Raw genomic sequence first — 25971 nt, forward strand, 5'->3', positions numbered from 1 at the left:
TCAGTTCATGCAAAATCCATGAGAATATCAACATCATGTCCTGTCTGGAGTGATGTGGACCATATCATTACAGAAAGGAGAGACATTTCAGCCTGTAAGTCCATTCCTTCCTCAGATCATCCCTGAATTTAGACAAAATTGTGACATCCCGTCAAAGATTCCTGTACCACTCTCTTAGATCCACTTAAGCTGTTAATCAAGCACACACTTTCACACTCATGCATTTGAATAGACAATTAATGCACATCCTGCTTAATAGGGTTCAATCTCATTAAGAAAGAACAGAAGCCAAGGACAGCACTAGCCCAATATTTTATTGGATTTCGGCTAAGCAACTTTTGTTGTCAAGCGGTATCCACTCACACAGAAGAAACCCGCTCAATACCAGACAAACCCTATGGATTAATCCTTTTTTTGGAATGTCTATAAAATAAACAGAGAATGTTCTGTTTCACTTTCAAAAACTGTACATTTAACAGTATTTTACTGTAAAATTGAGGTGGACAGCTGTGACATTAGAACTCTTTCAGTTTTTCATTCCTTATAGAATAAGAGAACTTACTGTTAACCAATTAACTGTTTTTTAAAGTAGCATTTTCACAGTCTTTTACAGTTAAAATTGCAACCATTTCTATGGTGTAGGCATCATTATAATCAGAAAAATGCAAACTTGTGCAATCTGCCTGATTGATAAGAGTGTGAGTTCAGGCTGTCAAGTTAAATTTGCAAGTGTGGCATTTTACACAAAGTTGAGCATTTATTATCTTTTTGATGATTTGCTGTCAATTCCATAATGCCCAGCGCAATCCTACCACTCGAGAGAGTAGAATAAAAAAACGAGCCAGCGGACACAAATGGTTAGTCTGAAGGAAAGCAAACTTCTCTCTCTCTCTCTCTCTACCACCATCTCAGAGTGCTCTGGCTCAGTGGACGAGTGCAATGATGGATGACTCCTGCTGTTGATATGTTCCTTATCAGACCTCTTAACACATCATCCTTCCAGGGATTAAATACATTCCCATAGCTTTTCTTGGGACTATAAAAGACTCTTCTGAGGTTGGTATGAATGTGATGAGTGGCACCCACACCCTACCGGTCTGCCCTAAGTCAGCAATGACTCACTTGGCACTTTGGCAGATTCATGCTGACACTTTTAAGCGTGGTGCTGTGCACAGACGTTTTGTCTATGCATTTAGACTGTCTTGGATTGGATTAATGTTTATTGGACACTTAAAACATGAACAGGTGATTTAGTCTGCACTCTCTTATAAACACTTATGCGGAGTCTTTAAAGGAGTTTAACATGGATTTTATCTAAAAACTTTATATAGTTAAAGCTGATAACTGAAATGTTGTAGTTGTTAAGTGGCAAAATCTAAGGTTGCAAAATAGTTTCAAAGAAGCAAGTCAGGGTATTCAAAACTACATTTATAATGCATAAATGTAATGCAATGTAGATGCAGTTTGTAGCTTGCTCCATAGGGAAAATTGCAATGTAACTTAGTGCCTTTGCGACGCTGTGCAATGTAAGCCACATAATAAACTAGACTTGCATTTCCTGAAGGAAAACCAGTGCTTAAAATACAGAAAAAGAATAGTATTGAAGCATTATGATAGTTTCAAAAGTCATACATCCGAATATGGACAAAGAAAGCTAAAGATGATGAGATGGATAGTAATACACTATACTGAGGGAAAAGAAGAAAGAAGACCAATGACAATTTTAGAATGCAAATATTAAAATAATGTAACCTCTGTTGGATGAACATTGAACATTCTAAATCAGAGGTGTCCAATCCTGCTCCGGGAGGGCCACTGTCCTGTAGAGTTTAGCTCCAACCCCAATTAAACACACCTTTACCAGCTAATCAAGGTCTTACTAGGCATACTAGAAACATCCAGGCCGGTTTGTTGATGCGAGTTGGAGCTGGACTGAGTTTGGACACCCCTGTTCTAGATACAATTTTTATTATATAAGTACAATAAATACTATATATATATATATACAAGAAATACTTCATATATATATATGAAGAGTTCATTTGCAAAAACCGATAAACGCCACTTTAAAAAAAAAAGAGCTGATTGCCGTGCATTATTCTCCACATATAGCGCGATCTGAACCCTAAACACATTTTGTCAAAAAAGCCGGTTTTGTCCACTTTCAAGGCATCACGAGTTCATGTTTTACTGCAGAAGCCGACAAGTGCCCTTGTTGTTTTTGAACAGAAGCCGATAAATCCATTTTAGCGAATCAGCGCGCTGTGATCAGGTCAGGTGACAAGGCTACTTTCACTTTGAAAAGACGTGCTAGCTGAGAGGAGTTTCGTCAAAGCTGACTAAAAGTGATCGAGGTTGGGTAATTTCGATGAACTTAATGAACCTGTGATATTTCTTCAGGGCAAAAAAGGATAATAAAAGCTGAAACATTTTCACGAAACCTGGCAGAAGCAGCGCGTTACAATGGTGAGGGAAAAGCTCTGTGTATTGCGTGTAATCACATCCATACAGTTTATGATCACAACAACAACAACGTTTGTCAGGCATCTACATTGTCATCTGAAGAGATTACAAAGATTAAACAAAGATCTAAAACATGAAATGTGGAGTTATCTGCTTTTGCTATAAAACAAACTTTTAATATGTAAAAAAGAAAAATTTAAATGGAGTTATTGATTTTTGCAAATTAACTCTTCATATACACACACATACATACATACATAGGGTTGCCATGGTTACCAGGGTCCGGGGGTGTTACGCCTTTCGGGGGGAAGGGTCCATAGGTCCTCATATGTTTTGTTAACTGAGGGGTGTTACAGAGTATTTGTTAAATCTAGCTAACAAAATATATATTGTGTGTTTGATTGGTCCAGACTCTACATATATATATATATTTAGTTTAAAGTGTTAAAAATATTTAATGCAATTAATGCAGGGGCGGAGCTAGTGTTGACCACCCCACTCACAACTGTTGCTTTTGTCTCTTTTTTCTTGACAAGAATTGCGTTTTCAAAAACAGATGCAAACTTCTTTACGACATCAAATGGGACACTTTTGACACACGCTTATAATTTTTTTGTTTGTTTGTTGATCACAAAGTACAAAATAGATGAGGAAAACTAGGATGGCGGGCATATTCAAAGCGCCGACATTACTGTCTAGAGTGCGTGGAGTGGTGTGCTGTGATTGGTTGTTACTGTTTACAGTGCGTGGAATGGTGCGGATATCGCATTTTGCGTAAAATTATATATATATATACAGTATATATATATATATATATATATATATATATGTTGTATTTAAGTATATTATATATACTTACTATTATTATAATATATAATATAAATGATCAAATATTATTATATAATATATATTTTAAGTTTAAAAAAACAACGATAGACATGTCCCAGGAAAGAACACTGTCAGGGCGTGCTGGCCTCAAACGCTTAACCCCATGCATAAACGAAGAGACAATTGGCACACCCATGGGGCATTCCCAATGCGTCATAGCTATGCAGAGTTGAATTAACCTATAAAAGAGAATTGTGATAGATACTAAGAAGACAAAATACTGACTAAGAAAACTGTTAGCACAGGTTCTGTGGAAAAAAACATGCATATTTTTTGCACATTTAATGGAAAGAGACTCAAAAATGTCTGCACACACTTCAGCAATTTATTTTTCAGATTAAGCCCATATGCTAGTGTGCGCTGCATGTAATGACTGCGACAAGACTCATTATTGACAAGGCTCATCAGTTCCTGACCTTTATCTCTTCATACTGCCACATCTTTAATCTACTAATCCACAGGGCGGGAAAGACACTGGATGCTATAAAAAGGTTGTTAATGAGCTCCAGCGGTTCACTTTGGGTACATAAACAATCTAAGTGCTGTTGAACAGATACCACTGAGCAGAGGTCTGTTTTTGAGGCAGCTCTGATTATTGTGTATCTTGCCTGCATGCTGACAGATGGGGCAGGTCTGAGTGCTCTAAGTGCACGGCTGTACAAGACGCTCCTATGGGGCCTGCCTCGTCGCCGGACAGTCCAAGTGGCCCTGTTAAAAATGGATGAAGGAGAGGCATATGCATAACAGCATGGCAGCCCTCACCACATTGCTGCACACATGTCCACTCGGTGGAACAGCAACACAACAAAGCGGCCCTTTGCACCGCAGGGCTAATAACCCACAGCAGCCCAGAGAGGGAACCTGGAATGTCAAAGAGGCAGTGATGGACTCCAGGCTTCAAATCACCAAAGGTAAAAAATAGAAATTCCCAACTGAAAGTGCAAAGTTCCCCAGACACCTACGGTCCCTTGACAGCATCACTCGTGAGTTATTTAAACACAGGCTCTCTCAGGATATTTCCTTCACTGTTAGCAGTGACACTTTTGTCTAATGGAATCTATGGTAAACTTTGCTATGGACACTATTTTTCACATAACGCTTACAAAGACCCCTGTAAACATCTCTGCAGATGTCCCTCTGAAGCTACACGAATGCCGAAGGGTCTATTTGTTAAGAGTTTGCATCTGCAATACATCGCATTCATTCATTGTCGAATGCTAGAATGATATTCAAGCAGATGTTTCACAACAGAGCGTGTGAATCTGCTTTGAGACGTTTATCAGATATTTGCAAATGTGACCCTTAAAATAGAAAGTGATGCATTCCATATAATGCACTTATTGACTTAATGGGTCATACCCAGCTATATAGTATGGAGGAAAGAGAATATTAATGATACGAGTTCAAGTTTTACACAAGTTTTACCATCTCAGTGTTCTCAATGTGTTCACGTGACACACTAACAACTGACAACGGTTTATAAAGCTAAATATGCTGCTTAACTTGAATGAATCACATGAAAACCCAGACTAATCCAGCCTAACTCCCATATATGGGTTGTCCTGAAAAATAATTGACAGGCTGAAAGCACCTCAAAAGTCTTCTGATTGGCTAATCTGGTCATTAGAGCACATTCCCGTTCTAGCGATAACATCTGAGGCATAATGTTTGTCAGGATCCTGCCCTGACAGCCTTGTCTGTCTTGTCTTTGTTCAATGTTTCTTTGTTTATCTTGTGCCTGAACACATGGTTGTGTCTTTGTTTTTGTTGGCCATGTGCTCCTCTTGTCCCGCCTTGTCAATTTCAATAACCACACCCCCTTGTTTAGTCCTTGTTCGTCCGATTGTGTTCAGCTGGTCCCCGCCCCCCCCCCCCCCCCCCATCCGTGACCAGCCTGTTCTCTTGTTGTGTACCCTGCCTTGTTGTGTGACTGTCTCCCCTGCCTTATCCTATGGTATTCTAAGTCTGCTAATAAATTGTTTCCCCCGTCCATTCTGCAGTTGGGTCCTTCCGTGAAAGCCTTGACAATGTTAATTACCACAGAAGATCATTTTGATTCTTCCCCTTTTTTGGATCTCAATTTGGCCAAAATAATGCACTTACAATGGAGACACATCATGCCAGCAATACAGAGGGTTTAAAGAGAGCCATAAACAAATTTTGCCTCACTTGTATGACTTCTTTCTCCCGTGGAACACAAAAGAAGATATTTTGAAGAATGTTTATTTTTTTTTCCATTTAATAAAAGTCAATGTGGAAAATCAAAACAGAACTAATAAAATAAAATAAAATTACACTGAAGACAGAAATTCATGCAGGTTTGGAGGTTTGGAACAACTGTCTGTAAATAGACGTTCAATGACTGACAAGCTGTTCGGTGTATTGAATAATTGATCTAGATTTTAATAATGAAGGAGAAAATGGCATGGAATACAGTTAAAAATGTATTTATTTATTTTGGATTGGTTTAACAATTTTTAAATCACCTTGAGGGTGTTCAACTCAATATAATATACGTAGCTGGGGATTTACTGCGGAAAGCTGTGTTTAAATGCTTTAAAATGAATGGCCTTCACCACACTAACTCACTAAGCTGAGAAGTGAGCTACATTCTTTGAGTGCTCAAAGCAGCTGGTGGTATGCAGAAGTTTTTTTATGTGCGGTTCAGCTGAGGTTAGAGACGTGCTACGCATGCAATCCCCACGGGGTTCAACAAGACTGATTCAGCTAATGAGTAACAATGCCTTGTCACCTGCTTTCTTTTCTCAAACAGCAAGGACAACCATCCTGACAGAGTCATTAAAAGGACGCTCGCATATGAATTTCCCTTGTGCCTGATGTCTTAGTGCTGATCTTCAGTCATATTTGGAGTAACAACAACTCGCTCAGCCGATGTTCAAGGTGACATCAAGCAAAGGTCTAAATATATCCCTGGTGCCTTGTTTGTCGTGCCTTTAATAAGCTCTGATTTAAAGATAAAGGCTACTAATTGACTTTCAAAAGGACTGTTTATGTGTGCATAAATATGTCACATCACTACCAAGCTGTGGCTGCAAATATATGAACATGTAACATCTTGGTGGTAACATCAATTAAAATGCTCACCAAGGCTGTATTTTTTGCCCAGTAATACAGTAATATTGTAATATTTTATTATAATTTAAAATAACTGCTTTTCTATTTTAATATTTTCAAATGCAGTTCATTCATGTGATGGCAAAGCTGAATTTTCAGCATCATTACTCCAGTTTTCAGTGTCACATGATCCTTCAGAAATCATTCTAATATGCTGATTTGCTGCTGACGAAATATTGCTTGTTTTTATCAATGTTGAAAACAGTCATACTGCTTAATATTTTTGTGATCAGTGAACACTTTTAATTTAATTTTTTGATGAATAGAAAGTCCTAAAGAACACACACACACACACACACACACACACACACACACACACACACACACAGAGAGAGAGAGGGATAGACAGACAGACAGACAGATAGTTAGATAGATATATAGATAGATAGATAGATTTTAGGGGGAAAAGTAAGTAATTTAATAACAACCGTGAAACTGACCCTATGTTAGCATATTCCAGAGATTTTTGTAAGTTTTAAACTGACTCTATGACTCTTCTTGACATCACTGAGCATTCACTGCTGAATTTTACCCATTTATAGACAATTTGTCTTACTGTGTGGACTGATGACAAATGTGTAGAGATATTTCTGCTTTAAGTAAGTCAACAATGGTTAATCTTCAGCATTCAGACATCTCTTTTGTACGAGGTATGGTTCACATCAGGCAATACTTCTTGTGAATAGCAAACTCCATTTTTTTTTACCCTGATCCGCACTTTCAATCTTGTCTCATTAAGTAGATTCTACATTAGTTTTAGCTAAGATATTACCTTAGGGATTCACATACATTTTCCACTTTTCATGTAAATGTATCATTGTGTGTGTAGGATATCAGACCGAATCAGACAATCTAAGATTTGGTCAAAACATGGTTGAAACATGAGACGAATTCCACAGAGGCCCAAGACAACAGGATGTTCATAAATCAGATCCTGGCCCCAAGCCTGAACCAACTAGCAGCTTTGAGTAGCTCACAGCATTTAAACAAAAGAACACTTATTGATAATTCCAAGGAGATTGTCAATTTTGGAGCAAGTTATCAAGAATAATGGTCAAAAGAGATGCATAGCTTGACTTGAAAAGAGAAGTATCTCGTGTTTTGTGCTCACAAGTTAATGTCTTAAACTGCCGGCCTTGTTACCGTGCTAATTAATAGTGTTTTCACTATATTTTGGATATAAATATCCATTGCAGAATTGATGGCATACGGCTCGTTCACTGAATCGCTGGCCGTCTCAGTGATCAGCCGTAAAACAGTGATTCTGTCCAAATTCCCTTAAATATTATTGGTGGAGTTCCCTTTAAAATCTTAAATGATTCCCTTTGAGCTAAATTGACCTGTTTCCCTTACATGTGTATAATACTTGCTTAAGCAGATTGTGTGTTTCTGTTGTGATCTGGTTAAAGATTAGATAAAATATAAACAGGAAACCAGGTTAACTTAAGTTACTTTTAATGATAAACCACAGTGGAATATTAACAAATGGGAGAAAAAAAAGCAAGAAAAAAGAAAATAGTATCAAATACAACTGAATAATTTTCTGCTTGAACAAGCATCTCTATTAAACTGTGTAGTAGGAAATCTTTATGATTCAGACACCTTCTATGATGCCTATTTAAGGGTCTTTCTATTATACTGACCATGAGTGAATGCATGTATAGTGCTAGTCTCTTTTATTCACAAGAAAAGCATTTACCAATCTGCATTCATAGTGATACTATAGCCTTTGGCTCAGCAGAAAATGAATGTCAATGTAGAACTCAAGCCAATACAAGCCATGCAAAAGCTGCACACTGGACTGTGAATTAAAAAAAATATTCATAGGCACTTGAGGAAGATAGACACACAATTCAAAAAACATTCATGCACACATCCATATAAATGCAAAAATCATATGCAAATGAGAAATATCAAATATACATTATTCTTTACGCTTTGTAATTGCATCCCTGGAATAGCCTTGAACCTCTAACAAGCATTTGTAGCTCAAAAGGGCAACATACCTTTTGTCACTAAAAATAAAATGCAAACTAATTTGTTTGAACATATTATAACATATAAATTTGTTTCAAATATCTGAACATGGATTTGAAAGTCTATAAGAGGGAGTTTGATGATGATGGTGATGTGAAGGATGAAGAATATAATGATAAATTTGCTTGGACTCACCTCCACCTGTTGACAAATCTGGATGAGTTTGGCCATCTGGTTCTCCAGCTCACTGTTCCTCTTCACCAGATTGGTTAAGTTATTCTCCAAGGTTTGCTGTTGGAATGGCAGAGACATGGCATTTAGACAGAATGAATCACTCTAATTCTGCCTGACATAGACAAGCTTTTTCCATTCATCCCATCAAGGTATTATATACACAAAACCATTTTTTAAAGAAATTAATACTTTTATTCAGCAAGGAGGCTTTTAATTGATCAAAAGTAACAATACAGATTTTTGGTGGTCACCAAATCAGCATATTAGAATGATTTCTGTAGGAAAATGTGACATTGAAGTCTGGAGTAACGGCATCATAATTACATTTTAAAATATATTAAAATAGAAAACAGCTGTTTTCAACTGTAATCATATATTTATTTTGATCAAATAAATCAACGGAAGTCTACAACCCAATTAGAATATATGAATTTTGTGCCATTCAAATTATTAAAAACAACATCATATAGGTTTGGAACAATTATTTTTGCTTGAACTACCCCTTTAATATAAATATACATTTGGCTTCTACATTTGGAATTTAAAACTATAACATAATACATCTGCTTTCAAGGGACTAAAACTGTGTTTTTGACGGCAGCAGATTCTTTTTCCCACTGATCCTGATCTGTTTTTTTCATGAATTAAGGAAAAACACTGTGCGGATGATAATGTTAGTGTAGGTGCGCATGGATGAATGATACAGAGTCCACAGAGATCCCACAAAGGCGGATTAGATTCAAAACAAGCAACTAACAGCAAATTAGTTCCACATCACAACCTCTAATCGTCACTAACGAGAAACTGTGTGCGCTGGGCTGAGACTTTCACACTGGGGGGGTGGGGGGGTGTCCTAATTCATGAGCTCTAGTGTACACTTTGCAGAAACAGGTTTGTAGCAATTAAAGTTTAATAAGCGGTTTGTGGTCAGAAATGGTTAGTTTGGGTCACTGTGAGAACGCTTGCATTTTTTAGCTCATGAAAAAGGGATAACGTACTGTCCAATATTATTGAGTAAGGGAGTTTACATATACACTACATACAAAAGATGTATGAGGGTGTTGCATTTCATTGGTGTTGAATCACAATGGGGAGAGACAGAGAACTGTGTAATTACTTAAAAGAGTCGCACATGCTTCATTAAAACACAAGTTTGAAAGATAAAGAGGGAAATCGTAGCAACAACTTAAAGAGAGCTGTCCCATCATGCTACATGAGCAGCTGTATGAAGTGATGACCCACACAGCGGGAGAAAGAAGAGAAAGACATGAACGAGATGAACAGCTGATATTAATGACATGAGAGGAAACAAAAAAGCAGCCCGTGCGGACTGAAAAGCAGGAACGATGGGAACAACAACATCGGCATTCAAAAGCGAGAACAGAGCCTTTATGTTCTCTTGTTTTGTGTTGTTGGCTATTCATGCATATGTGATGCAGCCTGACCCTGTCCACCGGCATGTCCCCCCATCTACGGCCCGAAACGCCGTCTTGCACACATCCAATACATAGATTGTAAAAGGCAGCCAGTGACTCACCGCGGCGCTTGTCTTTGATGCCTCCATAACCGCTTCAGAAACTCTGGCAGGGCTCACTTGAAAAGCCTATGAACACACACACATACACACAGCCTTACTGGTTTGGCCCACTGATGGACGGAAGTATTATTGCCCCTGCTCTGTCCGACGACTGGTTTTCAGCCTCTCGCGTGCTTTATCTCTCCTGCTCTGCCGGGTAAATGGGCTGGAAGCACCTCGGAGCAGGTGAGGGTGTCTATGTCAGACTGCTTATTCTCTGTGCGCTGATAGCTTGCTTTACTCGGGGGCTTGTTGCGTCAGGCAGTCGCAAGTCGCTTGTTTGGTGTGTCAGCATTTTAAAATTCAAGCTCACCCAGCAAGGACAGATGGGGGTCATTAATTAAAGACTGAACAGTCAAGGATGATTTATACATCAAAACCAAGTATCACCTCCCAGGAGACAGAAGACAAGCTGCCGGGGGTGAACGAGCTTGGAGCCCAATTGAGTGAGGGAGAGAGGGAGAGAGAGAGAGAGAGAGAGAGAGAGAGTGTGTAACTGATAGTGAGAGGAAGGCAATGAAAGGAATGACAGAAGGAAGGAAAGAATAAAATAAAGAAACAAGGAAGGAAAGATATTAATGAATGAAAAAAGAAAGAAACAGATGGAAGGAAGGAAAAAAGTGAGAAATAAGAGGAAATGTAATGAAGGAAGGAACAAGGAAGGAAAGAGAAGTAAATGAAAGAAAGACACAGAAGGAAGGAAGGAAAGAATGAAAGAAAGAAGAAAAGTGAGAAATAAGAAGAAAAGTAAGGAAGGAAGGAATGGAGGGAGGAAGGAACAAGGAAGGAAGGAAGGAAAGAAAGAAAGAAAGAAAGAATAAAAGTGAGAAATAAGAAGAAAAGTAATGAAGGAAGGAATGAAGGAAGGAAGGAACAAGGAAGGAAGGAAGGAAAGAAAGAAAGAAAGAAAGAATAAAAGTGAGAAATAAGAAGAAAAGTAATGAAGGAAGGAATGAAGGAAGGAAGGAACAAGGAAGGAAAGATAAAAGTAAATGAAAGAAAGCAACAGAAGGAAGAAACAATGAATGAAAGCAAGTAAGAAAAGAAGGACATGAAGGGTAAGAGTCAATGAAAGACACAAAACAGAAAGAAATAAAGAAATAAAGAAAGAAAAAGAAAGAAAGAAAGAAATGAGGACAGAAGGAAGGAAGCAAGATAGGAAGGAAGGAAGGATGGAAGGAACGGTGAAAAGAGCATCTGAAATAATGAAAGAAGAAAATAAGAAAGAAAGAAAAGGAACAAACAAACAGAAGTAAGAGAAAGAAAATAAAAGGTAGAAGGAGGAAAGGGAAAAAAGAATAATAACAGAAAAACAAAGGAACCGACAATAGAAAAAAGAGGAAAGGAAAGGAAAGGAGGGATGGTGAAAGAGAGAGAGCGGAGTGGCCTCAGGACAGCAGACCTGGTGCGGTTTGGGCTGAACAAGTCTGATAATACACACTCATTAAAGCAGACACTAGACTTCAAAGACACAGACACAGCCATGCAAGAGGAAGAGCAGAGAGAGAGAGACTGAAGACAGAGACAGAAACACACATAAAAACTGCTTATCTGATATGAAACAAACACGGTGCTGCAGTACACAACTGACACTGTGGCATAAGTGAGTGAGAGTGAATGATACGAAGGACTAACAATCTAGGCTGTGTTTTGGGTGAATTTACTATCGTTGAATTACATCTACATATACTGCTTTTATTAGCAAACGATTCACAAAAAGAATCAAATAACAGCTTGAATGTATCAAATGAATCAAACTCGGTTGGAAAGTTCTAGTCCAAATGATTCAGTTTGACTAGACCTTGTTATCAGATAAGAAATTATCCCAGATACAGAGGGAAGGCGAGATGTACAAGATATTTGTTGAGTTGCTGTTTGATGCTCACACTGTAGGCGTTACATGCTTTAACAGGCGTGCGCCGCGTCCATTAAGTTCTGGGTCAGAGCTACAACAACAACAAATCCTGAAAAAGAATTCCATCCTGAGGCGAGAAAACAGACTTCAAAGTGGGTGTGTTTAATTATTCTGTGATCCTCTCCTCTTGTGTTTTTTGAGGGAACACAATGCGGAAACACAGCAACCACGCTAACAACGGGCGGTTGAGTGCGTGCATGTGTCAGCAACCAGAGCCTGCTGGGAAATGTCGCTTGCTACGGATAATATTCCAAACCAGCACTCTCCAGAGACTCGCAAACTCGGTCTAATGAGAAGCCACTGCTGTTTCTTACCAGCCTCCGTTCTTCTAATTAATTAGACAGAGTCATTTAATTCTGTCTACATTACCCTTGTTTGAGGCTTGTCTGGGGAGTGCCATTAAGCTTTTAACACAGTGGAATACACCACCTTCTCTTCATCAAAAATAAAAAAATCAATCCCATAATGCGGTGTTTAAAGCTTTGACCCCATCAAACCATCTAGCATGCCAATACTTCTAATACAAATAAAAATGTTCTGTTGAGGTTAGACAGTGCAGGTGTTTTGTTTTTTCTCTCCTTGAGAACACTTTAACTATATGGAAGATTATTTCTGGCACAATACATTTAAAAAAAAAAAAGGTAATCGCAAAGTTAACATCTCACAATTCAGATTTGTTTTCCTCTGAATTCTAAGTTCACATCTCACAATTCTGACTTTTTTTCTTATAATTTTGAGTTAACATCACGCAATTCTGACTTTTTTCCCCTCGTAAATCTGAGTTCACATCTCGCAATTGTGACTTTTCATAATCCTGAGTTTATGTTTCGCAATTCTGACTGTTTTAATAATTCTGAGTTAAAATCACACAATTCGGACTTTTTTTCAGACAATTTTGAGAACACCTAACAATTCAGACTTTTTTCTCGTAATCCTGAGCTAACATCTCGCAATTCTGACTTTTCATAATCCTGAGTTAATATCCCGCAATTCTGACTTTCTTCATATTTCTTTATAGAGTTAACATCTCTCAATTCTGATTTTTTTCTTGTAATCCTGAGTTCACATCTCGTAATTCTGACTTTTTTCATAATTCTGAGTTACCATCTCTCATTTCTGACTTTTTTCTTGTAATCCTGAGCTAACATCTCGCAATTCGGACTTTTCATAATCCTGAGTTAATATCCCGCAATTCTGACTTTCTTCATATTTCTTTATAGAGTTAACATCTCTCAATTCTGATTTTTTTCTTGTAATCCTGAGTTCACATCTCGTAATTCTGACTTTTTTCATAATTCTGAGTTACCATCTCTCATTTCTGACTTTTTTCTTGTAATCCTGAGCTAACATCTCGCAATTCGGACTTTTCATAATCCTGAGTTAATATCCCGCAATTCTGACTTTCTTCATATTTCTGAGATAACGTCTCTCAATGCTGATTGTTTTCTTGTAATCCTGAGTTAACATCTCGTAATTCTGACTTTTTTCATAATTCTGAGTTCACATCTCTCAATTCTGACTTTTTTCTTGTAATCCTGAGTTAACATCTCGTAATTCTGACTTTTTTCATAATTCTGAGTTCACATCTCTCAATTCTGACTTTTTTCTTGTAATCCTGAGTTAACATCTCGTAATTCTGATTTTTTTCATAATTCTGAGTTCACATCTCTCAATTCTGACTTTTTTCTTGTAATCCTGAGTTAACATCTCTCAATTCTGACTTTTTTCTTGTAATCCTGAGCTAACATCTCGCAATTCTGACTTTTCATTATCCTGAGTTAATATCCCGCAATTCTGACTTTCTTCATAATTCTGAGATAACGTCTCTCAATTCTGATTTTTTTCTTGTAATCCTGAGTTAACATGTCGTAATTCTGACTTTTTTCATAATTCTGAGTTAACATCTCACAATTCTCACTTTTTTCATGCAATTCTGAGTTTACATCTCGCAATTCAGCTTTTCTCAGCAAAAAGTCTGAATTGTGCAGGTCTACAATTTTGTTTCTGGTGTCCTTTGACAGCTCTTTGGTCTTGGCCATGGTGGAGTTTGGAGTGTGACTGTTTGAGGTTGTGGACAGATGTCTTTTATACTGATAACGAGTTCAAACAGATGCCATTAATACAGGTAACAAGTGGAGGACAGAGGAGCCTCTTAAAGAAGTTGTTTCAGGTCTGTGAGAGCCAGAAATCTTGCTTGTTTGTAGGTGACCAAATACTTATTTTACCGAGGAATTTACCAATTAATTCTTTAAAAATCCTACAATGTGATTTTCTGGATTTTTATTTCTCATTTTGTCTCTCATAGTTGAGGTATACCTATGATGAAAATTACAGGCCTCTCTCATCTTTTTAAGTGGGAGAACTTGCACAATTGCTGGCTGACTAAATACTTTTTTGCCCCACTGTATAAACTCAAAATTGTGAGATAAGTCGCAATTACCTTTCTTTTTTTTATTCCACGGCTGAAATAAGCTTCCATACTTCCCTGACCTCACATTCTCTATCCATCTACGTATTCCACCGGGAACAGATCATCAGCCTGAAGACCACAGAGAGGAAGACATGAGACTCCACCGACTAACCGGCTTGAAGGTTAAAGGGACGAGTGTCAGAGGAATTTGCTTGCTCTCATGGGGAAGACGAATACCTTGAGGGAAAATGTGCTTCATGCAAAACAACTTAAGAGAAATGTGTTTGAGTTAATTACACCCACTGAGGACATTAAAAGGAACGGAATTGCTAAATTAGACAATAATTAATTTTAATCAAACGCAGAGCTTCTTTGAGCAACACAGAGGCGCCTCCGCTTGTCAGAGTCTGAGGGAACAGGGACACTTCAGCTTCTACCAACAGACATTAGTGAGGTTACTTAATCATATTTAATTTATAAACAATATCAAGACAGTGCAGGATTAAAAAATATTCATTAAATATGCCAAACAAGGCTCTGCAAATCAGGGCAGTTTTCTTTCCTGTGTTTACTATATGTAGCTCCTATTGAAAGGTGGGAAATATTGAACTTCCCTTGTAAAAAAGATTTTGGGCAGTCTTGAGTTGATGGATTTCACAGAAAGTCGTGCAGTCTATGATGGGCACAGACTATGAATCCATCAGTCAGAGGATATCAAACAGGTTTGTTATTTTGAGAACACATTTTAGAACACATAATGTTTTAATTTACCATGCATCTGTTTCAGAAAGACTTTAACGTCTGGTAGTGTGTGATCCTCAGTTGCTTAGTGCACGATGCCCAGGTTTTCGGTGTAACCATTTACAAAATCAGTAAGTGTATGATACCTAGTGTTTAAAAATCTGTTCAGATTTTAAAAGTCGCATAGTTTATTCTAGACTTAGATTTTTATGCTTTTTTAGGTAAAGAGAGTTTACATAAAATGACAAGTTTTTTTTATACCTAAACTTGCCAGAAAACTGCCAGAAAGAGAGGCTTACAGCTTTTTTAGTCGAGCCATTATCTCCTCTTACTGCGTGCCTGGAAGGCTGATATTGGCATTTGCTTGAAAGAGGAGCATGGAGGTCACAGTTAATGGCCGATGTGGAGCAGGAGCGAACTCTGGGTCATCGCAGTAGAGGTCACAGTGAAAAAAAAGACACTCAAAGCTGATGAAACTACATGAAAACAATGCACAGCAGACGCTGTTACACAAAAAAACCTAAGCCCTTGAGAGGCTCTAGAGGTCTCAGATGCAAAACGGAGCTTGCGGTTAATTTATAGCTGCAAAACTTCTGAGACTGTTTTGGAAAGATACCGTTTCCTCCATTTTACTTTGAACCCTATCCGAACCCAACCCTTCACGCTCCCTGTAATCATAAGCTGAAGACAACTTTCAGCCTGACATCCTTCTTTGACAGGCAACGTAACAAACGGTTTATTCGGAAAATTAATTTGCAGAAACAATCCTTGGCTCATCTGCCAATGAGTTAAGTGCTATCAATTTGGACAAGCATGGGAATGCTAAAGACTGACTCATGTGGCATGTCTGCTAAATGGCTTTACATTTAATTTGTGTAACACAATTAACTGCTGTAGATTTTCCCAGGATTCGAATGACACAGTGATTCACTTTCAATGGAACGCCATGCTCTCTTGTGATGAATCGAGTGATTTGATTGACCTTGGTGTTCAGTCTTGTCTCATTCTTCAGTTTGAAATATCACATGCGTCCTGAAGCCCATAACATTTGGCTGTAGATTGGTAAAGTGTACACAAGTGTGCATAGGTGCACGACTTATATCACCACCCAGGAATGCTGTATGCAGCCTCCAGACTCTCATTAGACCGTGAAAAGTGGTGTTATGAAGTCAAGGTGAAAGAGGGTGGGTGCAGAGCAGAGGTGGAGAGAAAGATAGCACTGTTGTATATTCGATACCATAAATTATGCCTGTGCTCGGGGAACAACAACAAATCTACAATTGGTGCTATTGTGCGTTTTGTTGTTTTAGACGACGGTGTACACCCTGGAGATATCGTGGATGCCGTAAATCATTTGACGGGGCCTCGAATGAACTCTTCTCATTTAAGTTCTCATTGAAACACATCAATTCAGGTCTGTTCTTTCTTTTCTTTCAGGCTAATTCAGCTAATGTTAGATAACACGTATTGCTATTATGTCTTTCAGGTCCAAGGTATAAGGTTTTACCTTTTTTTAAAAGTGCTCCTCAACTCACAGAAAGTGATGTTTTCTGGCATATCTGTCATATATATTCACTCTTTTCCTCTCTTGAAACAGCAAAGCATTCACTAACCACCCGAAAATCAGCTGAAAAACAGTGCAGTGCCTTGAATATTTCCATTCACTGTCATTTTTTTGCAGAACAAAACACGCCTCCTTTCTATTTAAATTGGGCTTGTTATAGTTTTGCACCATATTCGTTAGGGATGCACGATATATCGGCCACCATATCGGTATCGGCCCATATCGGCTCATTTTTTCTGTTATCGGTATCAGCCTGATAAGAAAATTTGGCCGATATCTTAAAGCCGATAAATAATGCATTATTTCCTTCAGAGACACTTCAGATGCGCGCTGTTCGTTTGCAGCCTTTTGTGCAATTGTACATTGTAATATTGTGTTTATTTGATGTATATCTGATTTATCTCATATAGAATGCGTTTGGTTAAGTTAAAAGAGCGCTTCAGTTTACCAGTGATCATCTTTAGCTCAGCACACGCAGCCCAAACAGCAGTGCACAACATTAATAACTATGATTGGGAATGTCGTGTATATAAAATTCTAATGAGAACATTATTATAATAAAACGTTGGGAATTCTTTGGGTTTAGTTGCCGTGTTTCAGCGCGTTGATATGGGAAGAGCGCATCCACAACAGGATCACACATTCTGACTATAGCACGCAATAACTGCATCATTTTGTACATATATAAGTTGTAATATTATGTTTATGTTGTATTAATATTAATCTCAGGATGCATTTCCTTGAGTTAAATAAGCTGCCAGCAAAACGCTTCAGTTTACCATGTTCATTCAGCTCTTCAGCTTCAGCACGCGCAGCTCAACGGCTGCTATTTAAAACAGTGGTATTAATTTGTTACTTTTTCAAAATCATTGATACATTATTAATAACAACAACCACTTGTATTTTTCTCTTATTATTTTCATCAACAATATGGTTTAGTAATTAAAATCATTTAATTATTGTCCGTGCAGAGGCTATTCCGTTTTATTGATCTATGGCGCATTCATTTTGATTCTTTACACGTGTAATGATGTCCAGTGACTTGTTTGCATTATTTATGCATTATTTTATTTATTTGTAAGACTTTTTTATGACTAAATTTGGTAATGGGAGAGTAAAAATATTTTTAAAACGTACACCGTTCAAACTAGGCTGCTTATGTTGAAGTGTTTGGGATGTGGCTTTTAATGATGAGACCTTTTTTGTAATCAGGCTCTCAAAAAGTATATAACAATTTGGATATAGATTTATCGGCCAACATATCGGTTATCGGTTTTCAAAAATAAAGAATAATCGGTTATCGGTATCGGCCAAAATTTTCATATCGGTGCATCCCTAATATTCGTACAAAAAAATGTTGAAATTAGTTTGGCACCTCTCTGAATGATGGCTGTGGGAAGCTTAGAACTTGTTTGGTTCAGGCAAGTTGGAGATCGTCATTTATTACTCCTTTGAACATGAATTGGTTGATATTAATTTGTCTTTTTTCTGACACTTCCCATAATCCACCTCCCTTTGAGACCTTCATGTTTGTAAGTTCTGCAGAGTAGGACCTGCCAAGGGGAACTCTCAAAACAAACATGTCCTTCTCAACTGGAAATCCATAAATCCATAGATTAGCAATACCCGGATAAATAACTCAAATACAAAGCGAAAGAAAACATGATTTCCCTCTCTTCAGGCAGAGCATATGGGGAGGCATGTGCAGGGACTTGCCATTTGAAACCTTCAATTGCGGATGAAGGGTGAGTCACGCTGTCGCTCTGCATCAAGAGACCTTCTGTCCTTCTCCTACATGTTCTTCTACATCTCTCTCACTGTCCACTGACCACTGAGAAAGAGCAAGGATGCCAACGGCCAGAGCAAGATTGTGTCAAATGTTGGCAAACTGAATAGCAGCATTTTTACACTGGATTCAACTGTACTGAAATCCCTTATATTTCTTCTACGTCTTCTCATGCTTTTTAAAAATTAATTTGCATAGCATTAAGACTCCACTCAAATATTTTGAAGTCCATTTCAGCAAATTTTTGGTGTTTATTTATTTATTTTTGTTTTTTATAAGATTTATAATGTCATATACTTTATATTATTTAGGCAATAAGCTTTACAAACAAGTAAGCAAATATAGCAATTACAATATTTAAAATAAAGTGATAAAATAATGATATTAAAATAATAATATAAATGATTTTGTAAATAATAATAATAACAACATTAATAATAATAACACTACAACAAAAATACTATTTAGTGACTACAATGCCTATATGAAATTAAATGATTATTGACTCAAGAAACTGGAGAACCTGGAAACTCTTACTTCTTTCAGTCCCTCAAATACGTATATTTAACATAGAATAAAAACATAAATATAAACAAATACTAGATCTATTACTACAATGCTTATTTCTCAGTTGAAACGATAAATTGACAAAAAAAAAACTCTTATTCTCTATAAAAAAATTGTGATATACTGTATAAGTACTTTTTTCTGCTTTCCGACACTTATTAGGATTATACACTTATTAGGCATTTATTAGGATATTTGACACTGAATATCTGCCAGTGTTGATGACATATAATAAATTACGACTGTTCTTTACCGCACAGCATCTTGCAAGCATTTCACAAAATGCAAATCTAGTCTTAAAACTGCATCCTTACCAATCACAGTCAAGTATTCTTCTTAATATGAAAAACATTGCAAAATTACCACAGTAAATCAAGACAGATCTGTGCACGACCATCCATATATCTACATCTGCTTCTGGCAGTCTGTTTGCTGCTGTCTCTCACAAGGAAAAAATACACAATTTTCTAAGGCACAATAGCATATGAATAAAGCGCTTCACAAAAAATTGCCCTGACATCTGATTCATCACAGCAATCCTGACAAAAAGATTTCAGAAGCAGCCACCCCTAACACACTAAAGCTCTGACCTCAGCAACACTATAATCTAGAGCTGGACTGGAAGGTGACTTGAAATTCAGCCGGTCATTGCTGTTGTGAGCTGTACTCAGTGAATACAGAACAACTTCACACAGACAAAACTTCTCTGAAGTGTAAACATGTTTTCAAAGGCAGATAAAAAGGAGTGTTGATGCCAAGAGTGGCAAGTGCAGCTTTCTTTAAGGGTTCACAGCAAAGACATGGCCTAGTTCTCAAACCGCAGGAGACCAAGATGGGCATTTGAGATGCACAACAGGGACGACTGTAGTCTCACAGCAGAAACTACTGTATCACCGCTCCAAACTACAGTTCTCAGTGTCTAATTGGCTACATAAGAGTGAAAAATCCCTTTGATGAGCCTTTGGAACACTCTGGATGGTAGTCTCTGAACCACGCAGCACTTTATGAGATATTCTGTCAGAACTGTGTGATCTGGGTTTTAAAAACGCAAGCGAGTTATAATGACGACAGATGCCGAGTCATGAAAGCCTCTGCAGAACATCCAAACCAATAGATGTTTGTCTGTAATAAATACTATTGAGAAATGCTTGAGCCAGATGAATCACTAAGTAACTGCAGTTCGAAACAGTGTGGAAACATGCCATTTTATGAACAATCTGTAGGTTGACTTCCTGAAAATCATACGCACCGTGGCTCTGTTGTGCTTTCAACATGTTGCATCAGTCGAAGCTTGACATTTTGTTGATTATGGGTATTAAACACAATTTTAACAAGTCTCGAAAGCACTGTTATTTTAATATTATTTATGTACTTATTATAGTATTTATTACTATTTATATTACTATATTTATATACTATTATAGGATTTAGTATGTATTTTGAAAGCTTTTTTTTATTTTTAAGCTTTTATTTTTATATTTTCATTTTTCAAATTTCTATTTAGCTTAAATTTTAATTTCAGTTTTAGTACTTCGATTTAAGTTATTAGCAAAGGCAAAACATCTACTTTTCATTTTGATTAAAGAGATAGTTCACCCAAAAATGAAAAGTCTGTCATCGTTTACTCGCCCTCAAGTTGTTCCAAACCTGAATGAGTTTCTTTCTTCTGTTGAACACAAAAGAAGATATTTTGAATAATGTTGGTAACAACGCATCAATGTAATAATGCAGCATTCATTTTTTTACAGTGTAGATGAAAAGTTGCTCAAAGTAAATAATGAGCTGTTCAATCTGCTAAATGTATGGCAGTGTACATTTAACAACTAATGGTACAAAACATAAATATTAATTCAACATGCAAATGGAACTTCTTACATCTTGTCTACGAGACAGTGCAGCAAAACTGGATTACTCTCATTATAATCAATGAAGCTGTCTACACAGCAAACGTGGGACATTGCTCACTTGTAGTGTAACAAGAAAGGCAGCGAGAGCAAAAACGTGTGGCTAATGCTATCAGTGCTGCTCTGCTGCAGGAGGATGTGAAACAAAATAGCAAGTATGCATTCAAACACAATGTCTTTGTGTCAAGATATCGCTCCAGTCCAGTACAGCTACACAGGGACTGTACACATGTTCTTGCGGTCTTTATAAGATTTTGGAAACATTTCCTTTTGTTAAATCTATAAAATTTTGAAGAGGATGTGTCAAGTTAAAAACATGTTAGACATGTAGCACAGCGGCTCAATGTCAGCTTTAAATCAATGGACCGATCAGATGAATCTGAGGATGTGATGAGCGACTCAAGCTCATTCAGTGTGTAGCCATGGTGTATGGGAGTTAATGTACCTCTAAACATACCTGAGCGCAGCAGCTTTTATGTGTCATGACACACAAGCATGTAAACTACCCACTGTGCAACGATTTCAAACTAAGCATGTCATTTTGTGATTAGAGCAGGGAGACGAGGGGAAGTTACAAGTGATTGTACGTTGTTCAAAGATTATTGTCTGCTCTGTGCTCTGAAAAATTTTTTCAGAAGAAAAAAAAAGAGAATCAGAGACTTGGACAATGTGCATTTTGCAAATGGTCAGCCCTTTTAATGTGCACTGCAGGATTATAGATTCAATAATGCAAGCAAGACCAGTATTTCACTGGATATTTAATACCAATTATATGGTTATGCTTCATGTTTAGTATTGTATGCATAAGAAATGAAACAGTAAATGTATAAATGCAGTACACAAACCCATTTTAGTGATTTCTACATAGATCACTAATCTTGTGCAAACTGATGTTAAACATTACATATGTCCACAGAAGCAATTACTTTCTCATCTTTTTAAGTGGGAGAACTTGCACAATTGGTGGCTGACTAAATACTTTTTTGCCCCACTGTATGTCCTCAAAACCAATCCCGTCCTAACACGGTTTAAGATATTTTTTATTTGGGATTACAATCCGATGACATTTTCATAAAACACCATACTAAAGTTGCTTAAGAATTTAGAAAATTGTTTATGTATGTGTATATAGATAGATAGATATACCTAAATAATTTTATATATTCTTAAGCAACTGTTTGATCTAGTTTGATCTAAATTTACAAACAAGGATTGTTTAAATCATATTCTCCAATAAGGTTTCATAGCTTTTTTTCTTCATAGTTTCACCTTTCATACTAATAAATCACAGCTATGGTGGTTAGTGCCTGATGGGGGGTGGGGGTAAATTTATAATTTACTTTTTTTTTTCTTTTTGAAAATTTCACCGTTTACCTTGGTTTTCCATACTGATAGGGAAAGGAATTTGGATCACATTGTGATGCAGAATGCATAATTACATAGACATCACAGCGCAAACTATTTTTACCTCCTCTGGTTCTAATCTTCTAGAATAATTAGCATGCATGGCACGAGGCTTAATGCTTGAGTCAAGATAAACAGACTGTATGATGGGAAATAAACTCACTGCTGGGATTCTCCTGTGTGTGGCAGCATGGCAGATTTATTGGACCCCGGGCTCTTTGACACTTGCACTACGGACAGCTGAGAGGTGACATTTTTTAACAGTCCATGAAGGATGGATCTGGGAATAAAGCATGCATGAGGTGTCACATATTATTGTAGCCCAGTTTGTGCTGATTATGGTGCTACTAAACTTAGTCATTAAAATGTTTATTAGCAACTGAAAAAAGCACAAATGTCAGGACATGTCAAAACTTCTCCAGGGCCCAAAACACCCTCAGACCCCAGAGGGTTAAAGTGGGTTGAATAGGCTAAGAAAAAATTTCAGAAAACCTGAGAATGAAAATTCGGTCTGGGACCCACAATATCTCTCATTTTCCAGACTCTTTCAAAAAGCATGAAATGAGTAAGACTTGAGGGCCAGGCATGCGCCAAGGACTAACAGTGCTAACTTAATATTTCCTCACTGAAGATAGAAAGTCTTATTTAAGTTTATTCATAGCAGCCCATTGCATAAGAGAATGGGATATTTAATCACATATACAAAATTGAATAGTCCCTTCTCTCTACTTACATTGATTGTTTAAGCAACAGTAGTGTGGAAAAAAATGGACAATAAATAAATAAATACATAAAATAAAAATACATAAATAATAAAATAAAATAAAAATAGATGGCTCATCCTGCTCTACACCGATTTTTGTCCTTTAAATAAATAAATCAATGCTGTTGAAATAAATGCTGTTCTTTCTATTCATCAAAGAATCCTGAAAAAATGTATCACAGTTGTATGCATCACCCACACAAAAACAAAAACAAAAAAACAGCACAACTGTTTTTAACTTTGATAATAAGAAATGTTTTTTTTAGCAGCAAATCAGCATATTATAATTATTTCCGAAGGATCATGTGACACTGGAGTAATGATGTTGAAAATCCAGCTTTGCCATCACAAGAAAAATATATTAAAATAGAAAAGAGTTTAAAATCGTATTAATATTTTAAAACATTACTGTTTTTACTGAATTTTTCATTCATTGAGCATTAGAGACTTGTTTAAAAAACTTTTAAATAACCTTACTGACCCCAAAATGTATTTTTTAAGTTTTTAATTTTAATTTATATTTGTACTATTATTAAAAAAAGGGATTATCTCTTCGATATGCTCAACATAAAAACATGAAATAATTTTACCGACCCCAAAATTTTTAACAGTAGTCTTTTTTCATTTTTTTTTTATTATTTTTTTTTTTAAAGGAGTATCCCTTCGATATGCTCAACATAAAAACATTAAATAATCTTACAGACCCCAACATTTTTAACAGTAGTCTTTTTTTTTTATTATTATAAAAAAAAAAGTATTATCTCTTTGATGTGCTCAACATTCTGTTAAAAAACAATAAAACAGTGATTTTGTGGGGTCATTAAGTTTGTTCCATCTTGTCCGATGTTCACAGTGACCTTCATTGCTCTGTGATAAGATCCAGGCTGTCTGTCCTCATCCCGACTCACTGGCAGAAGTGGAGATAAGCTCAAGGGGAAGAATAGGTGGAAGGGGGGTCTTTTCATAGTCAATGAGTGTTCCAGGGCAGAAGAAGGAGGTTCGGGATTCCTCAGGGGCTGAGAAATGAGGAGAGAGGTCTCAGAAACACTGCAAACGTGCTCATGGTCTCACACTCCCTGCTCTTGTTCTCTCCTTGGACAAGCAGCCTTCCTGGCAGCTGGACAACATGCTTCAGTCACGCAGGATGAGCTGGAATGTCCACGGCCTGTCCTGATGGAGAGTGGCTGCAGGATATTCCTACCTTGGACTGTTTTCTGACATTCCGACTCTTGGCGGAAAAGCGCCAAGCATCCCTAGCAGAGATAACGGATGACCCAGGTCACCTCAGCCTAAAACTGCTGGGATCAGAATAGCTCAGATGGAAGCGGATGTGGAGTAATAAATTATTTTTGACCTTTGAAAACATGGCCGGAAAAGATGTAAAGGCAAAGCATTTTTGTTTACAACTGGCAGTAATCCATGCAGAACACAGTAAAGAATTAATCAGGAACCGGACTAGATCCTGAGAACTGTTGACTGACAAAGATGGAGGAATGGAGATAAATGTCACCACATCAAAGCCCGAACAAAGCCAACTCTCAGTGAAAACCACAGCATGGTCTGTGGTACAGAATCAGGGAGAAAAAGAAAAAAAGAAAGGCAGAGTTCATCCCAAAATGAAAATTTCAAACTCGTATGACTTTCTTTCATCTGTGTAACGCTAAAGGACAAGTCCAGAGGAAAGAACAGGTCAGTCTTTCCATGCAATTAAAATAAATGGGGATTACTTTTAAGCTTCTGAAAGGATGCAAAAGCACTAAAACATATCATAAGCATGGTCCATATGACTCATGCACTAAAAGGAGAATGTGTTTTTATATTTTTCAGTAGCTACTTTTAACAATAGCTTTTCCAGTAACAAGCTCGTTATTCAACATGTAGTGAGACAAAATGCTACACTGCCACTTTTTCAACTTTTTACAGCCAAACTATCTGAGGGAATAAGCAAATGTACTGGCCTAAAATATTGACTCTGTTCAATTCATCTTAGTGAATCGATTCATTTAGATAATTCATTTGAGAAAATAAATAAAAAAGCAATGAATCGCATAGTCACAAAACGTAAATGCATAAAATAATAACACTGTATTTAAAGTATTCTGACAGCCTTGTGAGAGAGACTGAATCACTCAAGAATCAAATCACACTGATTTGTGAATCAATCATTCAGAATCAAAAAGATTCTAACTCGAAAGAAAGATTTGTTTTACTTTTGTTTAATTATTACTTTCTCCAGTAATCTTTGATTTTTATAACTTTGAATTATGACTGAGGCTACCCTTAAAAAATGATCAATGTAATTTCATGTACAAGAGCAACCAGCAGAGGCATCAAAACGTCTCTTTTTGTTACACAGAAGACTGTAAGTCATATGGGTTTAGAAATACATGAGGATGAGTTCATTTTGGGGTGAACTAATTCTTAAAAGATGACATTCCAAAGCAAAACATCTAGTGCGAATAACTTCACAGGACTACAGCACCACAGCGGGCCAAATAAAGGTAGAACATGAGTGCAAGAGACTACATGAATTACTAATACATAAATCCCATTTCAAAGAGGGGCAAGACTGAGTGGAATAATCTCCTAAAACCAGAGCCAGTACAGCTTTTAATCCCACTCTTTGAGCATTACTGATATTGTC

General features: G+C 37.0%; 1 protein-coding gene across 1 annotated transcript in view; it reads right to left on the reverse strand.

The window, feature by feature from the left end:
• Positions 1 to 25971, reverse strand: part of LOC107561279 (probable E3 ubiquitin-protein ligase MID2) — a 123470-nt gene that overhangs the window by 7664 nt on the left and 89835 nt on the right. Inside the window, exons 3-4 of the mRNA XM_016245689.1 lie at positions 10235 to 10300; positions 8659 to 8754 (exon numbers count right to left, since the gene is read on the reverse strand). Coding sequence (XP_016101175.1) covers positions 8659 to 8754; positions 10235 to 10300 — 162 coding nt within the window. The remainder of the gene's footprint in view (positions 1 to 8658; positions 8755 to 10234; positions 10301 to 25971) is intronic.

The sequence above is a fragment of the Sinocyclocheilus grahami genome, unplaced genomic scaffold (assembly GCF_001515645.1).
Source record: "Sinocyclocheilus grahami isolate Dianchi unplaced genomic scaffold, SAMN03320097.WGS_v1.1 scaffold764.1, whole genome shotgun sequence".
NCBI classification, from domain to species: Eukaryota; Metazoa; Chordata; class Actinopteri; order Cypriniformes; family Cyprinidae; genus Sinocyclocheilus; species Sinocyclocheilus grahami.